Source organism: Poecilia mexicana, unplaced genomic scaffold (assembly GCF_051168715.1).
Source record: "Poecilia mexicana isolate PSO_F unplaced genomic scaffold, ASM5116871v1 scaffold_10, whole genome shotgun sequence".
Lineage (NCBI taxonomy): Eukaryota > Metazoa > Chordata > Actinopteri > Cyprinodontiformes > Poeciliidae > Poecilia > Poecilia mexicana.
Window position 1 is genome coordinate 13,179,113 of NW_028263379.1, and position 27,788 is coordinate 13,206,900.

Consider the following 27,788-nt stretch of genomic DNA (forward strand, 5'->3'; position numbering starts at 1 on the left):
GTTAAAAGAAGGTGGTGATTAGGAGGGAGTGCTAACACACTGCAAAGGATTTAGGAATGAAGGTTGAGCATTTTTTTTTTATTTAATTATATAAATTATTAGGCCTTACCAAAAGTCCCTCTAGTATTAGTTGACCCACTTTTTCAGATACTAAACAGACAAAATAAACCAAATAAATCGGGAACATTAGTGCTTGTTCAAACGCACGAAATGAAATGAAAAAAGTCACTTCTGTGAATTCAAATCTTAAGATGTTGTTGATCACAGTAAAACCGTGATCTACCAACGGTGGAAATGAAATCCTTATGCAATATAAAACAAGCAAGTCTGACACAAGAAGAAAGAAGAAAAAATATATACCAGTGAAAGTGGTTTTCACAGAAATGCAACTTAACGGTCATGTTTACCTGCAAAACAAATGTAGGTGTCTTTCTTCTTACAATCAGCCAGCTGCTAAATAGAGCAACTGGCAGCCTTTTATTTGACAATAAGTGTCTCTTGCAGCACTTCTACACAAACCAACCTCGAAGCCAACAGCATGTCTTAGACAAGAGCCATCAGCAAACATATTTTAGTGAAGCTCTCACTTTGAAGACCGAGCTAAAACAGGGTGAAGACTGCAAGAGAAACATGGAACCTGTGTAAATTTCTCTGTCAATTTTTAAACCATAGCGAAAGTATTACAGGCTTGCCTCAGGGCTGGTAAAAAGTGCATCTGCTCTGACCCCGTGTGGGTGGACTAAGCTGGTTTCAGGAAAGGACTCTTTGAGGATGGCGGGCCCAAATCCAAGGACTACGGGCTTCAGTTCCACCAGTAGGTATCAGTTACAAATGGAGATTTGTACTGTTGCTCAAAGAGCCCTGTCCTGGTATGCAAACAGAGTAAGTAAAGCAATAAGCTGGATTCTCTAAACTATTTTCCTTACATTCAGTATTAGAGCTTCAGGGTAAGTAAACACGAGTCTAGAAATCCAAACTAACTGTGTAAACTCTTGGATATAGAACAGTTCTTTACTAAAGGAAAACCTGAACAACATGTTACCGCTCTGATCTGATCATGACTAATCGGAGGACAAATTGTTAAATGACTGGACAGAGAAACAAGGACTCAACAAGCACAATTACAACAAACTGCTTGACATAGCCCTTAGGGAAACCCAACTGCAGTGTCGCTCATTTCCACAAGCACAAAGTCTAACCAAAGTAATGCAGCTTAATGACACCTTCCTCCTTGTCACTCAGTGTGGAGATAACAAAATACTCTGAGTGTGGTATTCAGGGAAATAAAAGGTTAAGCTGAATATCAATACATTGGGTTAAGTCATTAAGCGCGACACAGTGAGATGTATTAGACATGTCCAAGCATTCATCAGGCTTCTGCTTGGTTTCTCATAGCGCCCCATCGAGCCACCTCACTACATCAATATTCTAGTATGCAGAGTCCCACTCTACTCTGCTGTGTAACAACCAGCAGCAAACACACATTTCTACATCTGTGTGTGTGTGTGTGTGTGTGTGTGTGTGTGCGTGTGTTTGTGTGTGTGATGGTGCATGTGAAAGCAATAGCCTCTGCAGTGAAATAAGGCTCTCTGGGGTCTTGTGCCTCAACTGTAGAGCCTTTCTGGGCCCCCATTACTTCTGACAGATAGAGATCACTAAACTGCTGAACAAACACCCCATTCAGTAATTTGCATACATTACAGTAATGAAAAGAGAAAAATGTATCAATAAAGCCAAATGGAGTGCTTCTGGTACGTCTTTCTCTTTTTCTTTCTTTCATTATTTTCCTTTGCCATCATTTCAGGCAACAACTTTTAACTAAAAGGTAAGAAAGTGATTCGATAACATTCGTATTGACTTTTTACTTGACGATGATCTAATTTCTTAGCCTTAAACAAATTGAAATCAGAAGAAAGGAGAGTAAGCAAACAAAAATGAGATAGATTGCTTTTAAAACATGGTTTATCTCTAGAAAATTATCACTCGCATTAAAAAGTGGCTCCTCTACTTCTAATGAATACAAATACTGACTGCCTCATTCATCACAGCCCACATCAGGCAAGACAACAGAGCTTCGCTGAACTTTTTCAGGGCTACTCAAGCATCAAATGCATGACTTTTAGCTGGTGTTGTTCCTCCATCTCTCATGCTTCAAGGAGCCAACATCCCTTTTTTCCCATCGCCGGATAAAGTTAATGGAAGCATCTTTAATTATTCTACTTCATGTGTATCGATGAAACTGGGGAAAAAAACAATCTTAAATAAACAGAGGTCCTGTTCCAAGAGTCATTGTTTCAACAGTGCATCATTCAAACCTTCTACAAATAAGCAGGTTTTTCGTTGTGGTTTACGTATTTTAGTTTCAATCCACTGATTTGTTTGAAATTATGAAAAACAACCAAACCTGCTGGAGATTCTAAGGCTCTGCGTTCTCATAAATACTCACAAAAATTAAAACTTAGCAATTATCATGTCTTTGCTTAGAAAAGGTAAAAATATTTTACAGCTCCTGCAGCAACACGCAACTCAATGGTGTTATTTTACGTCCTTATGTTACAGTTATAAAAGAAAAGCTGGACTCAGCTAAAACAGGTAGGTTAAAACTTTTAAAGAACCACAGCTGCCATCCTTTCCAGACTTACTGCAAATATACTTACTGCTTGTGTTTTTCTAAGGGAATAAAGGACCAAATAGAAATCACTATCACCAGTAAATGTAAAAATTCCCCAATCAAGATTGTGTCTGTGCTTTTCTCTTAAATGCATTCATTAAAATACTACATTATAACTGGTAAAAAAAAATCAACTTAATCTAGAGCATAATAATTTTGTTGCATTTCTTCCAATAGTAGAGGCAGTAAAAACAGGAAATTACGTTATCTATGTGAAATACCATGAGGGAAGATACATGGTCATGTTAAAGCAGAGAAATATTCATAGGCTAACATTCTGGAGATTACAATTTCAATCTGTTTCATCTCTGCTCAGCTATATTCTCAGTTGGCTGAACCACCAATAAAGATATATAAAGCCAGTGCTTGACAGAAGTACCTGTCTGACTTCAGAGAGTTATCACCAAACAGAGAGGAAATGATGAGAGGTATTTCTGTCAGTTAAACTTGTTTTGAAATTAACCTGCAATCATGTTTTTTTTTTTTTTTTCTCCACTGAAATGGACACAAAACTGCTAAAGATGGCAGATGTAGCCCACTTTAATTAGCTAAAATTATGTCTAAGAGACACTGGAGCGTAATGAGTTTTGGAATCGTGCCAACAGTCGCAGAGAGGCAAAAATTAAACCTTTTACTTTTCCACAGCAGAAGCAGAAGCAGCATCTAAAAAAAGCTACATATTAAGCTACGTTTCATCCAGAAGAGCATGGTTACATCTAATCAACTTATAAAACTAGGTATTTCTATCCATTGTTAGTGATTTAAAAAATGAAATATCATTTATGATACAGTATACACCTTAATTTTCAATGCATTAGAATAAACGTCCCAATGAGTCTCGTCTGTAAGAATAAAAGCACCTTTTGAAAATAACTTTTTTTTTTTAAGTCCCCATTTCTGTTTGTAAAAGCTTTTTTGGTCTGAGGCAATATTCTAATTTTAAATGACATGTTTTCAAGAGATGTAAGTGAAAAATCATCATAATTAACAGCAAAATGGCTTTCAAACATCCATCTGTGTGCAATTAATCTATATAATGTGTTTCACTTGGTGATAACGTTCCATAAATAAATGGGGTTTTCAATAATATTCTAAATTATTGAATGGGTCTGAATACGTTATGAAAATCACGTTTCTTTTGCTTATTCAGATATTAACTGATATGAAAAAACAAAATTAAGTAGTTCTGAAAAAAAGTATTTTGTTGCTTCCTCATTGTCATACTCATTCTCAACTTTTGTCATTCAGCATACTTACAGCAATTAAAAGTAAGCAAGGAAAAGAATAAAGTAAATGTCAAAAATGCGCTGTAAAACATCCCGTTCAAAGCTTTCCTCAAGCTTCGTAAGAGTCCCAGTAAATGCGGAAAAAAGGTGATCAGATTACAGCAAAACAACATTAAACATTTGGCTAACACATTTTGAAAAACTAAGTAGACTAACGGCAGTACCATGCTATGGACGTCTTTATCTTCTGCAGAAATTTGAGGGAATTGAGCTAAACTGAAGATAATTCTGAAAAAAACAGGTTTCAAAAGTCTTGAGACTGGGTCAGAACTGCACTTGAGTGGTTTAGATCACCGTATATTTATGTGTTACCGTGGCCTAGTCCAAGTAGAGGCTGAAATGCGAATTAGACTCCTGTTTACAAAAGCTCTCCATCATGTCTGACAGTTCAATCAGTGCCTTTTCCAAAGAAGAATGGCCAAAAATTAAGCAGATTTAAGTTTGCGGCTGCATTGTGCCCAAGTAATAATAAATAAGGGCTTTTTTCGACCCATAATTATGACACTAGAATCTGTGATAGTCTTTGTTTAAGAAAAGAAAGAGTAAGGAAAAGACAAGAACCAAAAATATCAGAGACTTTTAAAGTTTTCTTAGCTTTTAACACCGAAACATTCAGGTGAGATTGGGAGAAGAAGGGGAGCGAGGTTTTCTCAGGTCATGGCCAGTCGGCTTCTCACTGCTAACCTCCAGGGAGGAGCTCCAGACAGTGAAAGAGAGCCATACTGCAGTAAATCTACACTTCCCCATTTCCTCTCGCTCTAGCCCTCCAGTTCTCCAAGGATTCAGGGAATCAATACTGGCATCAGGGGGCAGAGCAGCTTTCCTGCCTGCTAGCTCCTGAAGCCACGTGAAAGCCTCGGGTTTGCTCATTCATTTTAATTTCATCACGTTAAGCGCTTTTTGGGGATTTAAAGCAGGTTATTTGTGATCTTAGACTATCACTCTCATAGCACTCAGTATCTAAATAAATGCCAGATTAAAGGCAGAAAGTATCGGGTTATGTGTTACCACACCAGACAATTTTTCAACTACTCAAGAGGTTGCTTTTTTTTTTTTTTATCATTTTTTATTATGTTAGAAGCCACAAAACGGATCCTGGAGAGTGTTTTAATGTTTTTACTCTTTCTAATGTAAGGGAATCTAACCTCGGGGTGTTGACATGAGATTTGATTTTCACCACTGATCAAACTTGCAGGTTGAGGACCTTTTTTCTCAGAGAGGTTGCTGAAAAAAAAAAAAAAAAAAAAAAAAAAAAGCCAGGGACAAGGCTAATTTAATTTTTGGGGGGAGCAGAGATGCTCAGGTTAGAGTGAAGCACTCTGTTATCGAAACGGGAGCGGTGCCACGAGGAAAGTTGGTTCTGTGGAGAGGCTTGTGTGGCCCGGTCAAGAGATGAAATCAGGGATAGGCGATAAGATGGTGTGAGGGGGCTAGAAGCCCCTATTAGAGGCCCTCAGGGGACAGGCAGCAGTGGCAGAGTGCAGTAAAAATAGCTATGGGCACGACTTCACTCTTGGGACACAGGGAGGAATGAAGAGGGAGATCTGATCAACATTTCGGAGCAAGGCAGTCGGATCCATTCCCACCACACTCCCCTGGGTGTCACCTATCAAACCAAGTGACTTAAACTGCTCGCCGCTGCCGGGCAGAACACAAACACGCACGTTTACGAGCAACACCGACAGTATTCAGTGTGGAGGAAAACAAGCATGCAGGGGTGTGAGAATCACCAGACTAAAAAGGATATGGACATCTTTTCCACAAACTTATCTTGGGGGTCGTCGGTTTTGGGGAAGTTCTCGATATCGTTCTCCAGTCGCTCAATCTGCTTCTCCATTGTGGTCAGACTGCCCTTCAGGATTTCAGCAGACACTAAAAAAAAACCCCAGAAAAGATAACAATAGATCATTATCAACATTTGGATTTACTGGAAATGATAATGATAATATAAAAAAGTCCTTCCTCCTCCTAACAAAATCAACACAAACGTCGCATTCAAAGAAAAACCAGCTGCGACCGAGGCAGACTGTGTGTTGCGACAAACTGACTACAGTAAACTCAATTTGTGTGTGGCCTAGAAAGCCTGCATGCGTGTGTGTGTGTGTGTGTGTGTGTGTGCGTGTGTGTGTGTGTGCGTGCGGGCGTGTGCGTGCGTGTGTGTGTGTGTACAGTGTGTAGTTGTGTCTGCTCTGGCTCATTAATCAGTCTGTAATCACTGTTTGCAGAGTAGCTGTGAAATCCACAGTATTCAGATTAGGCCTTTCAAGTAGAAACTTCAAACAGCAAGCAGCGTCTAATGGGATCAGACGGGACAGGAGCATGGATGCAGTCCCAAGTTTAGGTTGCACTTTTAGTTTTATTGATGCACGCAGAAGCAATATAAATAACTTTAGAGGCTTTGTCAATGAATTGCGGTTCCGGCTAAATTTGGCTCACAGAGTAGTGGATCGAAAACCTTTTGGTTGATTTTTTATAGCCGTGAAAGCAAAATAAACTCCTAAATGGATTCATATGTTAGATGAGTAGTTAACAAGAAGCTTGGGCTGATGATGAGAGTGTACGTGAACGATGAAAACACTGATAAAACTCAGTCTTCAGTCAAACAAAACTGGTTGAAGGGAATGGTTAGGGTTTCCCAGAATACACGGGTTTGTGTTTTTTCTTAAAAAAAAACAAGAAAAAAAAAAGACCAACATTTTTCTGAAGCTCAGGGTCTGGAACCTAAATAAGGGCAAGAGTTCAGAAGTTTTACAAAATGGTTCACATGAAACGCAAAATGCAGTTTTTCCATTTGTATTTCAGAAAAAAACTGACAGCCTCATTCCAAGAATATAATTCGGATAAGCCTAAAACCAACAAATGTGCCCGATTGTGTCAAAGAATATTAGAAAATGTGACTAAATTTAAAAAATGCTGTGCTACTCTCCTTGACCTTCTTTACACTTTATCAAGATATAACCCCTAAAGCACTGTTTGTGTTAGATTAACGCAATAATTTATGAACAACAAAAATAGCACATGGTTTAGACATATGGAGATTATTTTCTTTATTATAAATTAGTGAGAAAAATTAAGAATTTTTAATTTTTTTAAAGCAAAGATAAATCTGCGAAATGCCAGTTGATATGAAAAAAAGCTTGTCAGCCATTATAAAGGACTTTGTTATGCCAAATAAGATTTTTTCCATTTTAATACTGTTCTTTGTTTCATCATCTTTTGACAAATGACTTACTCACAAAGGGGAGTGGATAATTTTGAGATGAACTGGATGTAAAATGATCAAATGCACTTAGATGTAAATGCAGTGGTATTGAGATAAGGGTAAAGAGCCCATCAGACCATTCCTTATTTTATTTATCTATTTTTCTTTATCTAGGTTTCAAAGTTCAGATTTAGTCTCAGTTTGTTTTCAGACAGTTAGCTGACAACTGGATCTCAAACCACCTCCAACCAGTCAACTAAACTTCATCCACACACACATTTCTACCAGATCCACATACAGTTCAGCTGTAATTCAGCGTGAGTGAAGCCTGAGCTCTCTGTCATTATTTGGACCTTACAGCGAGCTGCCTGGATAGACAGACTGGGAGATTCCCAGCCCCTCCTCCCCAATTCCCGTAGACTCCACTCCTGGGAATGACACTGAGCAAAACACAGTATCACATCGCTCGTTTCTCCACTGATGGGGCCTCTGAGATCCCTACGCTTTGCCACTGTGATCTTAGCTTCACTAATGGTGAAAAGGGGGAAGCGAACGAGCAAGAGAGGTGGGCTGATGATGCAAGAAAAGAGACAATTGCGTTCACACTGAGCTGCTGGGAGGTCTTTGTCAGGCACTGTGCCTTCTGATAGTAGTATTATAGTAGCTTGAGGCCTGACTGATAGTACTGAGTAATGGTTTGGCTGAAATACTGATTATAGTAACTACTGTAGCCAAGAAATAGTGGCTGAAGCAAAGTACGCCGGGGTTTCAGGGGAGCTGTTAACAGGATCAGAGCACAGCCATGGGACTTCTGCACAGACTATTGTTTACATGGGAGCTGCCCGCCGCTGAGACACACTGACACAAATATAGAACATGAACTGCTTACCCTGAACAAATCTGTTTCTTATACACCACAATGTATATGCTCATGGGCTAGTTAATGTTCTTTTTAGAGCTACACGCAGCACGTAGTATCGGTTCATTGTTGAGATAATCACTTGTTTACAAAATCTAGCACCAATTCCTTTAGGATATAATTAGTAAATCTGCAAAAAAAGAAAATCCTACTCCAATATCCAAGGAGAAAAATAAAATACATAGCAACACCAGAGTCCCGTGAATGCATATGAGGTGGATCAGAGGAGAAACGGAGGACGGGAGGGGTTGGACATTCTGGTAATGGCTGTGAGGAAGAGCAGCACGGGTCTTTTAACAGGCACACTTTACGGAAATAACCGCCAGGCTGCATGATGTATGGGGGACAAGAAAGAGAGCAGGGAAGACAAAAGGCAATTTGAAAGACAAGATTCTAACTTAACATATTTATTGATATGAGGTCTGTAACACTAGCTGTTGGCACATTCCTCCTTCCTACAGGGGAGAGGGAAAAAGGGAAAAACGAGATAAAGACAGAGCACATTATGTTTGCCGTGTACCGCTCAAATAAAGTGTCAGAGAAACACACTGCGCAGCTCACAATACCAAATCAACCACAATAATGTGAACATGTCAACGTTCGGTTCTGTAATTTGTGAAAGGGGCAATTTTCTTGTTATTTATAGACAAATAGTCCAAGTTTGCCAAGGAAAGTTCTCTTTCAGTGCTTCTTTAGGTTACAAAGAAAAATTAAGACTTTTTTTTTTTTTTTTTTACACATGTAGACAAAGTCAAATGCTACAAAACTGAAGGTCTTTCATAAGTGCATCTAGAACCTTGGAGAAGTGAACACATGAGGTAAGTTTGAGTCGCTATTTGCATAAAAATATACCAACATTTCTAAAAGCTACTACTTCAAGATAAGTAGTCGGGGTATCCAGAGTGCGGTCCGGGGGCTATTTGTGGCCCTCAGAATGATTCTGTGTGATACTTTGGATATCTCATATCTTGGTCCCGGTAACGATTCAAGTTTATTTTAATTATACAGGAAGTTGAACCTCAAACATCAGCAGACTTTTACTCCAAAATGCACTCAGATCGACGAATCATTATCTTTCTCCTTTACAAGCATTTTCAAACAAAAGAATAATCCATATCATGATCTTAATGCTCAGAGTTTGCTGAAAAAAGTGTCTTTACTTGCAAAACAGAAGGTGGTTCACTCAATAAAGGTTAAAAATTGTACACTTTTCTTTTAATATTGCAAACATGATGGATCCCGTGTTTGTTTCACATTCACAATGATTGTGGGGGGGGAGGGCATTTATTTGAAATAAATATGGCACAATTTGTCAATTTGCAAGTAGTAAAAAATTTTTTTTTTAAATCTGAATTTCACAAATCTATTTCATTTCAACTAAATTTTTCCCAGTACACACAATTTGTTGACACCATTGCCTTCTAGATTTACATGTTCATCATAAGAGCAGCATTAAAGTTATCATACTGAAACAATCTGACACCAGCTCTACCTAAAGTGAATGCACTTCTATTGAATAATCTTCTAACTTATTTGATTTGTGGGAAAAATCATGGAACTAAAAGTGAAAAACTGCACAAGTAATTCACTTCAGCACTTTGACAACATGGTGGATCTTGGTGGAGCTGTTGCACATGAACTCTATTAAGGACAGCTGTGTTGCGCTCTAACTACACAGTGGGCACCGGAGGTGATAGCACCCACTCAAGACAGTGTTTGTGATTCCACCAGATGTACAACAGCAGGTTTCAGAGATGTCCCGTTAAAAAAAAAAAAAAAAAGAAAAAAGACTGGTATATCTTTTTTTTTTTCTGAAAGCGATGTCAACCTCACGGTGGAGGAAGAAACGGTGCAGGGGCTGTAAGAAAACTTTGTCGCAGATGAAACGCTACAGATCTGTGGCCCGGCGGAAACCCCGGGGTTGGAAGCAATCTCGGCCCAGCGTGACGCCTCCCTCCTTAAGCCTCTCACGGCCCTATTCGCATATGCAACACAGCAAAGCGAGGAAGCAACCTGGGAGACTTTTTAGGGTCTGTGCATCAAATGACGTAAAATTGTTGAGACAAATTTTAGCTCACAGGAATACCAGTTTCAGTTCTGTTTCTTTTTTTTCTTTCTTTCTTTCTTTCTTGGTGGCATCTAAAAAATGAACTGGAGATGAAGTGGAAAGCGGATTACTTGGCAGGAGAGGTGGAAAACATGAAGAAAAACAAAAATCTGTGCTCCTCTTCCCCCTCAGCCTCTCAAGTTGCAGCAGCCAGAGTGATATTGTTGCTGTGGCACAGCAGTCACATTGTTCTTTCTGATTATCTCGGATCATGTGACGTTACAAACAGCAGGCAGGAGAAAGTGGCAAATTAGAAAATTTAATGGACAGCATAAACAAAGAGATGGGGGGAGTGCCAGTGTAATCTATAAACATTACGGTTCAGTGTTCAGATATCAGACGACTGGCGTCTTCCTGCTCCGTTATAAATAAGTAAATAGTTTCAGTTATTCATCAAATTCTAAATATTTATGTTACGTTGAATTATTTATTATTACACAGATATTTAAGAGATAGCTATTGCATCTTGATAGAAAATAAACAATTTGCATAAGCACAGCTGCAATCACTGTGAATGTGTTGATAGTTGCGTGAAAGTAACAGTAAATCTTTTATTATTTTTGCTCTATTTTCTTCTTTCATTTATCAAGCTGGACTCTTTAATGTACCACAAATATGAACATCTAGACAGATTTGTGAGTCTGATTAAACTAGTGATAACTCCCCATCCATCCAACAGAGGCCCCAAAGTAGCGATTCATGTAAATCATATGATCTAATGTCAGGACATAAATAATAAAACAAATTTAAAATGATATCTCTTACTGTTAAGTATTTTTCCATGATTGTGTACAACATACTTATTAAGATACATGTAAATGAGGCGGTGCATGGTGTCACAGTACCGTAATTTCCAATTACTTTGTGTTGGGTCTACCTAATAAAATCCAAATAAATCAAACTTTGCAGGTACATCCTGACTCAGTGTGAAAAATATTAATACTTTTGCAAGGGACTCGATTCGAACCCTGTAAAACTAAACAAATTACTTCAGTACCAACTTGATGAGAATAAAACCTGGCATCATTTTGAAATTATATCATGTGAATGGATGTATGGGGAAAACCAAAAGAAAAAGCAAGAAATGAGGGGAAAAAAAAGGTTCCTGTACCTCACCCTCTAGAGGGAGGACTTGTTTACAATGGGGGTCATGTCTGTGAGACTTTATTGCTTTTGGCAGCCATCAAAGCTACACCCCAGTGCCAGATCTCTGGAGGAATTACAAATGGAGTCAATTACAATATATTTTGATGCATGGGAAAGTTTAGACATTGACCTGGGGTGATGACAATTCCCCAGAAAGTGCTGAGGAAATCAGTCAGGATGATGTGCTGGTGCCCAATGCGAGTCTCTGCCCTCTGCAATAAAAAAAAGGGAGCGAGGGACCCACAGAGGTGCGATGGTTTACTTCCTCTCTACTGACAGCCATCCACCCAAAAACCTGTTGTACTCCTGGGCATCGTCATTTCTCTTTGTTAACGCTTCAGCTGTGATATGTTTACATCAAGCGTCACGTAAGAAACAAAATGCAGCTCGAGTTTGGAGTGCGGACTCCTAAAATATCAGGCGTGATAAAGACATTTTTGCAGTAACACTCACACCCCTTTGGATTTTCTTTGCCACATTTTGTCATGTTATAAACATAATCATCCGAGTATTTTATAAGGATTTGTAATTAAATTAAAAAATAAATCATCACAAAGGGAAATGCATGCTTCTGTAACTCATGTAATCATAGTATTTTTTGAGGGTCTTTGTGGATGGTGGACTCTGGTAGCAGTCAGTCTTGTAATGCATCTGAAGAGGCCTCTGACTGAAGACTGTTGCTGTATGATCTCATGACTGTCATGACATGCCAAGATCTCAATTTCTGGGCAGCACATTGATTCCAGACTAATACCGTGCTTAATCTGGATAATAAAATCCCAATAAAATACACAGATTCTTGTGTTTGAAATATAAAAAAAAATGGTAAATATGACTCCCAAACTTACTAGGAAGGTGCAAAGAGTTTCTTTTTAAAAGAACTAAGCTACTGTTAATGTACCTTGAAATTAATCATTCAGAGTCAATATGTTCATCACCAAAAACATTGAATGGTTTCAACATGAATGAAGATGGAAGATGACTGGCTCCTCAGACAGTGGTAACCCGGAAGCACTCTAAATAAAAGACGATGTAAATTCTTCAAGGATTTCTCCACTCAGGAGATCACAGCAGCAGATGAAAACTTGTTTGAGCGTAGCCGACCAGAACGGTTTGTGTGTGAGGGGTGTGGCAGTCGTAATAGACCTCAGTGGTTAACTCCAGCCACTTACTTCATTCGCAGCTTCAAAGTCGTGCCTTATCGCATACGTTTGAGACAATTTCACCTCACGCTTTTATGTTTCACTTGACATTTCTATATCCAACAAGTCCAAAACCTCACTTGGCTTATCGACTCGTCTGACATCTGCAAAGTACCTGGTAAGAAAAAAAAAAAAAAAAGCCTAACAGACGCGCTTTTTACACAGCTACATTCTTTGATTAGGTCTCAGTGTGCTTGAGCTGAAGGCGTCTCTGAAAATTGCCTTATGATTTACCATTATACAAATCCAGCGCGGATCTAACACATTTAACATTTTAAGTATGACAGAACTTCAATTAATATGCGGTACAAGCACGCGGCAGCAATTACCCGGGTGTAAGCCCATGGGTGCTCACACAAAGATGAACGCCCACAATGAGATATCCAAAGTATCACACAAAGAAGTTTTTCCTCATTGTAGGACATGCTCAATTTAATCTGACACACATGAGATTTCCATGTTGGGTATGCATATGAGTTTTATTGATCCCAAAGGTTTCTACCTTAACGTCTCCCTTATCATTAACGTGATGATATATATTTATAGAAACACAAAAAAATGGTGAGCATAAGTAAAAACCACATGAGAAAATGAAGAGGGAGGAACAGCTTTTACATAAAGGGAAAATACTAATTTTTGCATGAAAAGATGAGAAAAAATCTGCAGAATTTTTGTAATTATGGAATATGCAATACAAATGACAAGATGATAAAATTGAGTCTGATTGAAGGGAAAAAGGAGAAGCACTTCAATTTCAGATGTTTACTTGATAAGAGTATGATTTGCACTTTTATACAGTGCTCCCCACACATATTAGCAATAAAATAAATGTATCCAGTAATGAAGTATAATTTCACACTGAAAGTTGTAGAAAAATCCAACTTTTAATTTGAGAAAATACATATCTCAAGGTCAGTTTAACTAAGTGCATTCAATAAAAAAAAGAAAAAAAAAACTCTTTGAAACTCAAATAATGTCCCTTACAGAGCTGTTGTGGATGCTAATCACTGTGGGTAAAAAGGATATCCTGTAGCAGTCTGTACTGCGGCAGTTCTGATTAAGCCTCTGAGACACGCTGTCGTTACATAAATGTCTCAAAGAAAATGCTGTAGCTTTAATTTATATAAAATATAAATACGACTTATATATAACTCAAATTCTATATATCAATTTCAGAGTGAGGAAGTATGGTACTACAATACCAATACCAAGGCATTTCGTAAACATTTACAAGAAGTTCCAATAGGTGTGGAGCAACCTGTAGATTTAATTACATGCTATGTAATTAGGAGGACTATAAAATTAGAGCAGCATTGTTTGTTGCACAATCTTACAATAGCATAGCGTTAGCTAACTATAACAGACACCTTCTATCAAATAAAGTCCTCTGATACTAAACATCTGATGCACCTATTTGCAAGAATGCAAAATAAATGTGTAAATAAGTTATACTCACAAGATTATTATGATTGTATTATTTACTAAATTTGGCACATAGCTGGAAAAATATCTCTGAAGTCTCCTTTATGATTAACAACATGAATTACTAGATTGTAAATAAAGCAAAATGCACTCAGTGATATAGAAACATACATAATAGTGTATACTGTTTTATGTAATGCAATTAAAAACCATTATATAAAACTTTAAAAACTTTTCTTTGAGTATGTGACGTGGATTATTTGTTACATTTTTATTCTGAAAAGATAAAAGTCTAATCTTCAATCAACCTCAAAACCAAGGCCACCTGATTCAGAGCAGGAGAAGAAAAGTGAGTCCTTAAACGTCTCCAAAAGTCTCTGTTTTTGAAATTAGCTCTTTTTAAACAAAGCGACTGCTTTAGATTTCTTTCCTGGTCCTTCATTTTTTGGCTTTCAGGTCCTTTTCACTCAACATTCTTCCTCCTCTTCCTGTCATCTGGCTCTCTCTGTTCCCATTTGCAGCGCAAGAGCTCCCTCTGTAAGTGATTCTACATATCTGTATATTTAAGGGAACCATATTGAAATGCATGCAGCTGTTAAAAGAAACAAACAAACAAAAAAAATCCTGGTCTGAGATTTTTCTGAACGAAAAAAAAAAAATGCTATGGAGTAACGCATCATTGCTCACGTATCAGGTCAACTTTAATTAAAAGCTTGCGTGTCATTCATGATTCACAGACGAATATCAGTGCAGGATATTCTGCGGCTGATAGATCTGCTGACTAAAGACTTACAAATATCCCTGTTGAAATTCTCACATTGCATACTTCAGAAACGGGGCTCTGATGCTCACCGTCTGCACATGTGGTGCTGTATGATTCATAAGGAGAGTGAGAGGGTGGCTGATGACTCACAGACGGTGTTTGTCTCCCTCTTTTCCTTTTCCAGATGAAGCAGCGTGGGGGATTTTTCTTCCATGAATGACCACATGAGGTTCAATTAAAATCAACACTACCTAATACAACATGCTTCTGTGCTAAGAAGCAGTTTGTGGGTTTTATTCTGCATTTGTAATGGAGGCATCTGGGTGAAAGTGTTGCTTTTCCAGTGCAAAAAAAGAGAGAGAACAAACTGCTTAAAGATGTTTATTGTTGTCAAGACAAACAGAGGTTTTGTCAAGCTTGCAGCCTGAAAACGAGGAGCCAAGTTTGAAGCAAAAAAATATCACTTTAAAGGAAGAGACTAAAATCTGACAAGATTCAATGGTCTGAAATAAATGTGGCAATTCCACAAAGCCAAATGAAGTACTGAGATAAAAAATTATGATCAGATATTAAACCAAAGGAAAAAAATCCTTCATAAAATATATTTTTATGAATATTTTCTGTAATATTGCTTCCAGAGATCAAGCTAAGTTCAACACAGAAAGTGTATCAAAACAAACATCATTTTCAAACATGTTGTACTAAATTCAATTCTGTTTACTTAGAGCCAATATAACAGAAGTATCTTCATCAGTTTCTTACAGTAAAACTTTAGTATATCTAAGGATTACCTATTTTTAGATGCCTGTGCAAGTGCAGAAAATACTCTGTGCACATTTCATGTTTGCCATCCACGCACATTTGTAGAGCAAGGTAGCTTATAATAAAGAAAAAAGTCCTTATGCAGTCAAAGTGTTCTCACAGCAGCATCTCATATCACCATAGCAGTTCTTATAAGTGCACCAAGCGTGCAGAGGTTGTGTAGAGGGAGTAGATGAATGCAGCTGAAGATATCAATTTTCTGCAAGTTTAAGCTTATTGAGCAGTCAGTGTTATACTCCTGAGGATTTAATTGCACTTCTGGAACACGGCTGTTTCTTTGAGGAAAATGTAATAGTTTCCTCACCTGAGGAAACCTTTGACACATTGTCACCGTGTGTTTTCCACAAGACGAACTGCATCACATTTTTAACAATTATTTCCGTACTTACATGGCCACATCGTGTTTGCCATTTGGCTAGAAAGATACGTTTTAACCTGAATCAAATGTTGTCATGTGGAAAGAAGTAAATGTAGTTATATATAACCAATTATTGGTTGATCACTTAGCTCAGACACCGATAAAAGAAAAATGCTAATTGTTCTACATGACATAAAAGACCAAATTTGTTTTATTTATGACAAAATTTCTCAAATTTTGCAAAGAATTTGATATACCTTATTATATAAATATACGGTTTTGGCACTGTACCTTATAAAAACATACCAAGCAGATAATAAGGTGAACATAATTTTTCCTTTAAACAAACAAAATGTTCTTGTATAGTTTGGGCATTAATAAAACTGCTGCATTTCACTCATTCAACTTATTATGTCTTGCTACAAATGTCTAAGAAAGGTTATATGTTAAAATATGTAAATCATGTACGAACTAATTAAATACACGAGAATGAAATGAAAGCACTTGTGCTCAGAAATCGCGTTGAGGGCTTCAGCAGTGAGGAATGAGCTACCATACCAATAGTTTCAACCAGTACGAGGCGGCAACGTTTTAAATTCTCAAACTGTTGCTCAGCCCATTTGCTGCCACCACCGTCTCTGATTATTGATGACTTTTTAATGGAAATCACACAGTCCCTGGGGGAGGAAAGACAGCCAGGCTCTTTTTGATTGGTTTCAAGATGAACATTCATACTGAAGTGGCATCTGTCAAACAGTAGGTCATATCCATTTGGCATTCTGGTTTTATCTTTTAGTGTTGATGAGAGTTGTTACCCAACAACGGAGGCAGACAAGAGGATAGCTGAGGTGAAAAATACAGTAACTGGCTGAAGGAGGGGAAGATGGGAACAACGTACTTGGCAACAAGAATACATTTTGAATTATTCAGTTAAGAGTACAGTCCTTAATCAAAATTCAAAGATGTCTGAAGGACGGATTTTCACTTGAACTTAGAAAGCATTCAAGAGGACAGAGTCACTAAACTTTTGGGTCGGACATGTTGGTGCATTAATGAACTCATATTGCTGCACCTTGTTCATAATGTATATTTTTTTTGCTACTGTTTCAGAGGTGATTTCTCGAGTTGTGTTTCTCTTCTAGATGAAGTAATTAGCTACTGCTGCTGCTGCTAATTCTCTCCTTATTGACTAGTGTTTCTGTGCATTTGTGTGTTTGCTCTGTCATCCAATCCATCATGTTCAGACAAAACCTGGCAGAAGAGAGTTGTTTTTTTCCCACTGTTGCAAAATACTTGCTCAGTACAAGAGACTGTAGTAAACTCAGTGACTTGATGCAAAAGGCTGGGGATAATTAAGTAGAAAACGTTTTCTACTAATCAAACTAAGTTTGATGTCATTGTAATGCAATTAGGATAAAGTTGTATGTATGGAGTTTTATGTCAATCTGCCCATATTATCAGATAAATTTGATTTTATATTTATGTATATGAACTGGATCTATCTCTGTAATGTAAACCGCTAAAGCAAAGTAACCGCATTGTATCTCTTAAAGATACAATACAGGGGCAAATAATTGTAGCTATTATTGACACAGATGATGAAAGCAGATATTAATTATAGATTTCCTCTGCAGGATTACACATGACACGGGTTTGAAAAAGTATGGTGAAATAAGCCTGCCAACTCAGCTTTGTAGGTATTTGAGTCAATGACATGATTATGACATGTTGTTATAAACTACATCTAAAGTGATTTTATACAAATAAAAAACAAAAGTTGCTTCTTTTAGTCGACAACATCCAGCAAACTGCAGTTCATCGCTAAGTTTACAAGGAATAATTATCACACAAGTTGGCAGCAGGTACTTAATTGTAAGTTAGTATCCAACCGTTGAGGTCTGTTTTTAGTTTTCTTTAACTAGATAATCCCTTATTTTCATATTTAGTCACGGAAAAAGTCTCAGCAGCAGTCCACTCCGAAAACAATTCATAAAAATGATCTTTCACACATAAAACATGGTTACTTCTTTGCAGTGCTGTCCTCCACTCTTTACTATTGTCACACTTGTTCTATTGCTGCAAGCTGCCATGCATTGACCCACATGCAACCACCCAAATTAAAAAAATCACGTGGCCCTATATCACACTAATATAGTAGATATGAAAAGATTCATATCCCTCGTGTGATGGGAAAGGTCAGATCAATTCCTCCACCAGCCACATATGTCTTCATTTAGCTGCCAGCACACAAAGAGGACATCCCATCCGTTTAGCAGATTAAGCTTAAATAAGTGAACGATCATGAAGTAAGCAGGGATGTGCTCAGTATTCATTTGGCTGGAGCACTGACACATCTTTTGTTTTCCACATAAGATGAGACGCGTGATTGCCAAGCCATAAACACAGCCCCCTTCCACTCCAAGCATCCCTTAAACTCATCAGAGGCGTAATGAGACTTTTGAGCTCGGAGATGAATTAGCTGGCTGATTTTCTTGTTTTGATATCCCTCCCCTAACAGAGCATCTGAATACAACACTGAAAGCAATCCAGGACTGTGATGTATATGCGGACAGACTGAGACACATTTAGAAAAAAAAAACCTGACTGGCATTAGATGAAGCCTGATGAAATAATCAGACTCTGATGTTGGGGACAAACAGTCACATGAAGTCACCGCAGCATCGAACATTTTAATTTAAAGTCTGAAATTGTATATAGAAATGAATAACTGGCAGCGGTGGGCATCGCTAACTAAAACGTGAGTTGCGTTAACTCTAAAGCAATAATTATAAACATTAGTTCAGCAAACGCTAAAGCTTTCCGCAGATGCTAATGCTAAAATGCCAACTTTAATTGAATTTATATCTTCCTCCAACCATTTTTGTTTATATTCTGTCCTCTGCTGCCCATGTTTTATTTTGTGCCTGTATGTTTCTCGTTTGAAATAAAGTTATTTGGGAAAAAGAGAGATGATGAGAGGAAATAGAACTACAGCACAGCTATGACCCCCTTCAAAATAAAAGCATGGATATAAACATCTAAATACTTGAAGAATTTGTAACAGCTGACAAGTAAAGCTTTGAACATAGATGTTGAACTTTATCCAGATGAAAGTTTATCAATAGAGCTAAGTATATTAACACTTTATAATTTATCTAGAAAAAAAGGGATGCTATGAGAGCTAAATGTTTTCAAATTCAGCAAAAGTGCTACAGACTTGCACTATTTGGAACATTTCCATATTAGCAGATTAGTGGATGTTTGCCGAGCCCTGATAACTGGGATGAAAAATATAAAATTAAAATGTAAACAATGGGCAAAATTACTAATCTAGGACATCTCAAGCTGCCTTGTGTTGTGCTGTGGGTGGGAAGTTATAAAGATTATGTTTTCCTTGAAAAAAGACAAAACAACAACAAAAAAACCTCTAATAAGTGACCTTGAAGATTTCAAATATTGGGGTTTTTGAGTGATGAACTTGCAAAAAGCCTGCAAAGTGAGACAACCCCCCCCCCCCAAAACCAAAAACAAAAACAAAAAAAACAAACAAATTTAAAGCATTTGATATCAATTTCTGTCCTGCAGAAAGTATTTTTTTTGTGTTGAATAGAACAGATCTATGCTTCTTCAAACTGAAACATGTGCATGATAAACCTCAAATAAGTACAAAGTTAATATTGTTTCATGGTACATGCCTGAGGTTACATACACAAAACACACAAAAAGTTTTATCAAACGTAACACAACACCAGCACTGAACCGTGCCCCTGTGCTTTCACACCTTTCATGACAATAGCAACAATATCACCTGGTACTCTCTTTTAAATTTGTTGTTTATGACTACCTCAGAAAAAATAATAATAAAAAAGCAGTATTAAGACAAACTTCCAATAGCAGCATGAAAACACACAGTGCAAGGGGTTTTTGTGCTATTACTATGTAGCCTAAGGCAGCTGCATTGTGCACTCCCATTTTCCCTATTACTTGTGGGGGTTTAGCTCCCAGCTAGCTGATGTACTGCAATAACAACCTGCTTCAGGCTTTGCTAAAATCTGCGCTCGGTGTACAGTTCTTGTCCGTGACTATGAGCCACTTATTCTAACACTCAAAGTAGCAGGAATACATTTGCGGTACACGTCCAAAACCAGTCTAAGATGATGGCTGTAACTTCTTTGTGCTTCATTTAGCATGTTTCTAAATGAACTGCTTTGATTTAAAGAGCAGATCAAAGTTGAAATGAGACTATAAGTGCTAATGTTGAAAATGTATATGCAGAAATCCTCGTCTTTCATCCTATTCTAGCAGCCACAGGACATTCAAGTAAGGCTGGTAACCGACTACTTCTCCTCCCTTCATGCACATAAAATGGTAAGCTATGATAAAGGTAGATAAATGGAGTTGTAGGTGCCACTGTATGGTGAGCTTTAAAAGAATTTCAGTGTGAACAAAAGGAGGATATCATTACCTTTACAGAGGATGGAATGAGGTGCGACCAGTACACCCTTTTGAATCCACTGTGAAGAGCAAATGACCTAAAAAGACTGCGTCTGTCTGCATTTTTCATCCACAGAGACTCCACTAATGCAAGGACAATTTTACCAACATCATAAGGAAATGGTGCTTTTCATGATTAACTAAAATGGCTCTGTTCTAAAAGTATATAAGAAGGATGATGAACAGTGAGAACAGAGGATTCCTAGTCTGGCTGCGGCATAACATTATTAGAGGCTCCAGGCTTTTCATGAGGGAACATGGATGGAAGGGAACATAAGTCTTTGTAACCGTTTATAGGGTTCTTTAAGTTGCACTCACATATGTGCCATTTACTGTTGACCGCAGGTACTCCAGTCCTCAAGGAAAAGTAGAGGAAATCGTAAAACACGAAAGTTAACCAGTAGCCAAGGGGGTCTGCAACTCCATTCCGCCCTGCAACTTTTGGATGCATCCCTGCTCCAAAAAAATCTAAATTCAAAGGTTAAATTAGCTCTTTGGGATGGCAGTAGGTTATACAAAGTTAATGTCGTTACACATTAATTTGATTCAGGTGATGCAGGGATGCATCCAAAGGTTACAGGACAGTGGCACTCAAGGACTGTCCAGTACCTTTTGTCTTATAATGCACTTATAAGACACTTGAGTATATATGAAGAAGAGTTCTATAGTTAAAACTACTGCGTTAACTACAGAGCGTTAACTACAGGGGAAAGTTAGCGAGGAGTAGGTTGAAAATGATGCAAGAACTGGTAAAGGGGTCAAATAATCCAGAGCTGTTTTCAGATTAAATAACTAGATAAAAAACATGAAAGGAACATAAGCGCATTTAAGAGAAGAAACCTTTCCATTGGAGAAGACAAGTAAAACAGATCGACAACATCTGAATGTTGAGGAGCAGAGTACTACAAACATCCAACATACAAAGAAAAATGAATCAAGACAAAAAAAAAAAGAATAAAATGCATCAAAAGAAAAAAAAAAAAAACAAGAGGCAGAAGACTCTCCAGGTTGAAAAAAGGTATACGGGCGAAGCTGGAAACAATAATGGGCTGACATGAAACATAATCCCCTCTGTCTGCTATTTTATTGGCAGCCCCTCCAAAGAATGGTGGCTTCCCTATTATGACTTAACACATCAAAATCCCAGCATAGCACACACAGAAAAGGCCACCTGATGATAAACACAGCAGACAGCGTCAGAGCCTTTATCTTGTGGCAGCCTGCAGCTCGACACACGTTCAATTTGGCCTGCAACAATCGATTCTGTCCCTCCTTACCGCTGCTTCAGCTGGTGGAATAAAAACAGACCTTTCGGTAAAGAGCAGGTCTCAGCTGGTATGCCATGTCAAGGCAGAGGCGAGGAAAACCAGCGATAGCAAGACACTTAGCTTGTCTTTGACTATCAAATCCCCTTGCATTTTCTGACAGCAGTATGAATATTATGAAAAAAATATAAGATATATCATTACCTTCACACAGTCAAGCTATAAAACTATTTTTTCTCACTGGCATAAAATTACACTGATCTTTTCCTTCTTTAGGTCAATTATTTATTTTTGCTAAATGCCATATCAGTGAAAGAGGGGGGGTCGTTTTGACTGAACAATTTAGGAAAGTATACAAAATTTTACCAGGAAGAAGCCATATCTTAAGAAGCACCATAAAAAGCCAAATTACAGCTTGCAAATGCACTCAGATTCAAAGAGCATCTATACATTTGGAGGGAAAGTTTCTAAGTTTGAGAAAATGCTCCCAAATGTGAAATATGGAGTTGGCAGCTTTATGGTATGGTTTTTCTGTTCTCTGTGGAAATTAATGGTGCAGTTCGTAAAATATGAGCAAAAAAGTTATTTTTAAAATATTCAAGAAACTGCTCAAGATTTCCAGAGAGTTATAGCTTCAACACAAATTGGTCTTTTCAATAAACAAAGTGATAAAATACACTGACATATTAATTAAAAGACGGCTTCAGAGAGGCTATCAGAAAGCCTTTAATTCAATACCCAGTGGATTTGTAAGCAGCTATAAAATTAGTCAATGTTTCCACAAAACCTTTAGGTTTTCTGCTTAGAAAACTGGAAGATAAAGAAAACGTCATCTTTAGCATGGCTACTCACAGCAGGTGCTGCTTTTACATGATTCTATTTTACAGGTTTTGAGCATTTTTTAAAGAAAAAAACTTGCAAAGATGCACCATATTGACAGAGTCCTACCCAAATAGCCCCCCTAAAACACATGCCTGAAAAGAAGTGCTCATGCAACCATATTATTTTTAGGTTTGTTTTAAAAAAAACAACAACAAAAAAAACACCTTTCAGTTAATTTTTCAATTGATGAGAAGAGGTTAAAGTTACAAAACGATTCATCTTAGTTTCACTTTCTTACATCACAAAGACCTGGCGATTTAAAAGTGGTCTGCAGATCTTTTTTTTTTTAATCCACTATCATGAAAAGCACCAGCAGAGAATGTGACTGTTCCCTAATTCACTTTGCAGCATGACACCAACAACATACAGTCAGAGAAATTTCTTTGGTGACATGAGGTCGTGCAACAGATGGCGCGAACCCCGCAGAGTTTCAGCCTCAAGGTCATGGAGAGAAGCTGGGATTACACGAAGCGACAGGATAACTGACAGCTTCGACACACGGAGGGAAGCATGAGGAGTTGGAAAGATTTTTCAAATATTAAACCACAAATTACTTTTACCAACAATGCAATTCATGAAGTTTTTCCATCTTACTTTTAAAAGCATACATTCTGAAATAATTCGACAGCTCGAATATGTCACAGATAGGCTTTTAAGTGCTCTTCAAGGAGCTGCTCTGAAAGAGTTTGAACTTTATTTTTTTTATTTTCCGAACGCCGCGCTAATTTCCACAAACATCATATTGATTCAATGCGATGTTTGGGTGAAAAAAGGTTTGCTTGAAACTATGCTGGTGTTTGTCCTTCTTCGGGTAATTTACTCCTTAAAATGCAACACCGTGGCTGAATCCTTCTGTTTGAAGAGCGTAATCATTTCTTGAGTTGAAAGCAAAGAGCTTGAGAAATATATGGGCTTCATTACATGGGAGGAAAACACTCCGTCATGGTGGCGCGCAATATAGAACACTCCTTCCATGAAGATTATTAATACCCTGTCCCATTTATTTGCTATATCAAGCCTCCTTCCAATGAAGGTTGTCCCTCTGATCAGTATGCAGGCGACCCGGCTTCAAATCCTCAATTTTTCATGCAAATGTGGCGCTGATTTAAATATCATTTGAATATGGATCACACAGTGTGACTCCATATCAGAGCTATAAAAAACAAAGAGGGTGGAAAATGCAAATCATCAACATGTAAGAGAAAGGTCATAGTCAGGACCTGTTAGATTTGTTTTGGAAATAGAGGGCTGGCTGCTAAATTAAACTTGTTCCACGAAGCCCGGGGACAGAATTAGAGGAGACCAAGCAAATTTACATCATAAAGGCAAACAAACACAATATGGCGTGTACAACACAGGACAGACACATTCAGGTATGAAGGTGGGTAATCAAAGAGACCCGTTTTCCTCCTACATTTCAAGATGCATGGAGCTGGCAACAGAGACGCTTCTGTTTTTCAGCCACGGTAAATACTTGACACTGCAGTACGCAGGTGAAATCATTTGTGCTAGTTTACAACAATATGTCTGAAATAAAATTGCAAGAAAAAGAGTGTGGCATTTTAGCAGGCTTCCAAACAAAAACAACAACCGGAAAATGACAGACACAGCTGAGCGTGGTCTTGGCAGATCCTGCAAAAAGTCTTACAGCAACAAATAAATGTTACAATGCAGTCACTGAAAGCCTATGTGCTGCTATATCTTTGCTCCTATCTGGGATATAAATCATGAGTGATGGTTGAGTCTTCACACATAGTGGCATGCATTAACTGAAACAGGCCCAGGGGAACCAATTTCCCCAGGCCCGCTAAAACTCCCGATGAGCAGCTCTGCCATGTGAGCTGCAGGCCATGCTTTTAAATCAGGTATTGATGACAGCCCATGATAAAAATTACTCAATATAGTATCCAAAATCAATTCCCACCCCCGCAGACACACAGGGAGTCAGTCCGATTCTTATGACAGCATTTCATCCACAGACACGTTTTCTCAAGCCGTGGTCAATAGAGGCAGAGAGTGTGGGAAGGAATAAGAGAAAAACACAGGCACTTAACCGCAATGACCACCTAGTCAGAAAATGATCTGTTGCTTTTCTGGGTAAATAGCAAGCCTGTTGTGATTGGTATTTTTCAAGTCGTGGCATTTGTGTGTATTGAGCGGTAAAGATTAACAGAACTTGGAACTAAAGACTTCAAGTCTTTACAGTCGATTTCAAAAATGCCACAGGCCGAATATTAACTTCTGTTTTGGCAGCCATGGAGAAAATAAATGGAGGTTTGGGGCTTATCTCAATATATACAATTTAAATATTTAACTTTTTAAAGAATTCAGTGGTTTTCCTTGCAGATCAGTCTATAGCTGAAGCTACAAACATCTTTTTTTGTTGCTCCTTTGTTTATGCAGGTTGGTTTAGGACTGAATATCTCAAAAGTGGAAAAAAAAAAAGTTTATTGATTCCTTTTGCTTAATGCGAATTTGCAAATCACATCTGTGCAACAGACGTAAAATAGGCCTATCGATGACCTTAATGCAGGTCTGCCCAAGCAATGCTGATACAAGAGCATGAAGTCTGCGAGGATTTATACAGACACAGAAGTGATTTAACTATTTAACTTTTCACTCACTCCATTCTGTAGACTGAACTTTTTTCAACATTATTAATCAATATTTCTAGGAGTGAGAATTGTTAGTTGTTTGTGATCTGATCATGTTTATGAAACTTAAGCCAAGAAGAGTTTTGTAAAATGCAAGTCTGCTACTGCAGTTGATAACTAGAGATGCACCGATGTGATAATTTAAATTTGTATATTGGTGTTATGGCTGACAACTGTTATTTAGTACTGGAGATTTCAATACCAGTATTGACAATATTATTAGAAAATGACTAACACTGGTTGAAACTAATGTTGATGCCGACATATTGTGCTTCACTTAAAAATATCTATCAGATGTATTTTAAGAGTAAGACTAATTGGTTTAAGAATATTGAAATAATTTAACACAACAAATAGTACAATTAAAAAATAATCAGATATCTGAGATGATTTTTGATTTTGCCTTATTTTATTACTTTTCAATTTTCATATATTGTGTTATGAAATAACTTTCATGTTGAACTGATGCCAATCATTTCATTAAAAGCCTCAACAGCAATTTTTGAATACAAAAGGAAGTGGAATTTAAAAACACTAACTTGACAGAATTTACAAAATCATGTTTGTTTAATAGTGACTATTTTCGAATCTAGCTTAATCGGAAATTTTAATAAAATGAAGAATAAGCAAAATTTTGACAGCAAATTACAGTAATCAAATTAAACCTATAGGGTTTTTAAATAATTGGTTGAGTTGATGCAAAAGTATCTAACAATACCATATAATTCAACCAACGTGTCCTTTTGAATATGAATTCTTGTCGATCATTGACTGTGAAGAGGTTGGCTGTATTCTGATGTTCATGTCAGGGAGGCACCGAAGCCTTGTGAGGTCTCAACGGTGCCTTATCTGGAGGGTGCAGGAATCACTTCAGAGAAACCTCAGTTTCCTGCTCATTTGCTCAGCAGCGATCATAGCCATTATCATACGGATCAGAAGAGCCGGACAGATACAAATATATCAGGTCTCCCCTGTGACAACAACTTCAAGGTTCCTCGGTATTGGATGAGTCGTCCTCTTACTGATTTCTAAGTTCAGCTCTTCAGCCATCGTTGTGACAAGTTTTATTTGGCTCATCCCACTTTATCTGTGCGTAACACGAATCAGAATGTTTGATAACGTTTTGAGAGGGAAAATTTGAAAATCAGCTCTGGAGGGGTTTTAAAATGTTCAATTAGGCTGTTTATGCCAACATAAACATGGATTTTTGTACCTGAAAGGTTTCATATAATTTGATGTCCAAGACTTTCAGATGTAAATATTCATACCAAGACAGAAGTTGTTTTTTAAGTAAAATTTCTGGTCATAAGCAGTGTGTTTATCTCAATCATATTTCCTTCTATCTAAATATTGGAAGAAGGTTTTCCATAAGGCTCTATATTTGGACCAGTACTTTTTATTTGCATTCATGTTGTGGATGTTCTAGAGTGTTTGTGATACATCTCTTCATTATGCAGATGACAAAGTTATTTATTTATTCTTCTTCAAATTGAATAACGATTAACTTATTTTTCAGGTTATAAGTTGAACTTAAACCTCTAAGTTCCATATTGAACATCTGTTTAATAAGTCAAATTAAAACTAGGGTTTATTCGTTTATAGAAAATAATCTGATTTTTTCATTCAAGATGAGAAAATGATCTGAATGTCCACTATTGTTCTTTGTATCCTACGGTTACGTGGTCTTCGTTATCTCCATATAACTTTGAACCGGAAAATTTCCATTTGTAAATCAACATTTGGTTACCTGTCTCTGTAAAGCCTTTTTGAAAAGAACTGCGGCCTCCACTTAGACTTGCATTGAATTTGGTTGTTCCATCAGTACATACAGAACTTGGGAAAACAGCTATTTCCTCCAATGCTCCTTTTGTCCGATAAACATCAAGAAGCTTGGAAGCTTTTTTCACCTTAACAAGTTGAAGCACGTTTTAATGTAATGTCTTAAAACTACAATGTCTTACTTTTCTTTGAACTTTTTCAGTTCATTTATTGTGTACATTGTTTTTTATTGTTGCTTAAAGACGCCAATTTTGAAAGTGAGACTCTTTCTCAAAAAGGGTGTCTCATTATTATAACGATGCTTTTAAAATATCAATATTTTTATTGGGGCTTGATGGGAAATAATTGTCCCCCAAAATGTAATATTGTGGGTCCCAGATTGATCAGTATTGTGGTCTTGACCGCCCAATGATTGTTATTTTATCCAGGTTGTGCAACAACATGGCTTCCTTAAAAAAAGTGTGAAAAAAATATGGGAAGGCAGAGCTGGGCAACAGCCACTGTAAAGCACTTCTTTGTGTGTGAAGTGATGCTGCGAGTGCTGTTGTGAATAAAAAATACATTGTAAAGTACTTTTATTGAATCCTGAGAAGGTTAAAAAGAGCTACAAGTGAAAACCATTCAGAAATCACGCAAACATCCATCCATGATGAATGTGTAAATGAATGAACGATATTTCCAAGAAAAAGTTTTCAGCAAAAAAAAAAAAAAAAAGTTTTTGATCCGATGAAAATACTTTCTTCTCCCCTTCAAGGGCAAAAAAAGTCATTCTTAGAAGTTTACTGTAGAAAAAAAGAGCCACATTTAAAATGGCAC

General features: G+C 37.4%; 1 protein-coding gene across 6 annotated transcripts in view; it reads right to left on the reverse strand.

Annotated features, from left to right (window-relative positions):
- Positions 1-27,788, reverse strand: part of diaph2 (diaphanous-related formin 2) — a 440,846-nt gene that overhangs the window by 128,995 nt on the left and 284,063 nt on the right. For all 6 annotated transcript variants that reach the window (XM_088009428.1, XM_088009427.1, XM_088009429.1 and 3 more), the window contains one exon: positions 5,705-5,829. In XM_088009428.1, coding sequence (XP_087865554.1) covers positions 5,705-5,829 — 125 coding nt within the window. The remainder of the gene's footprint in view (positions 1-5,704; positions 5,830-27,788) is intronic.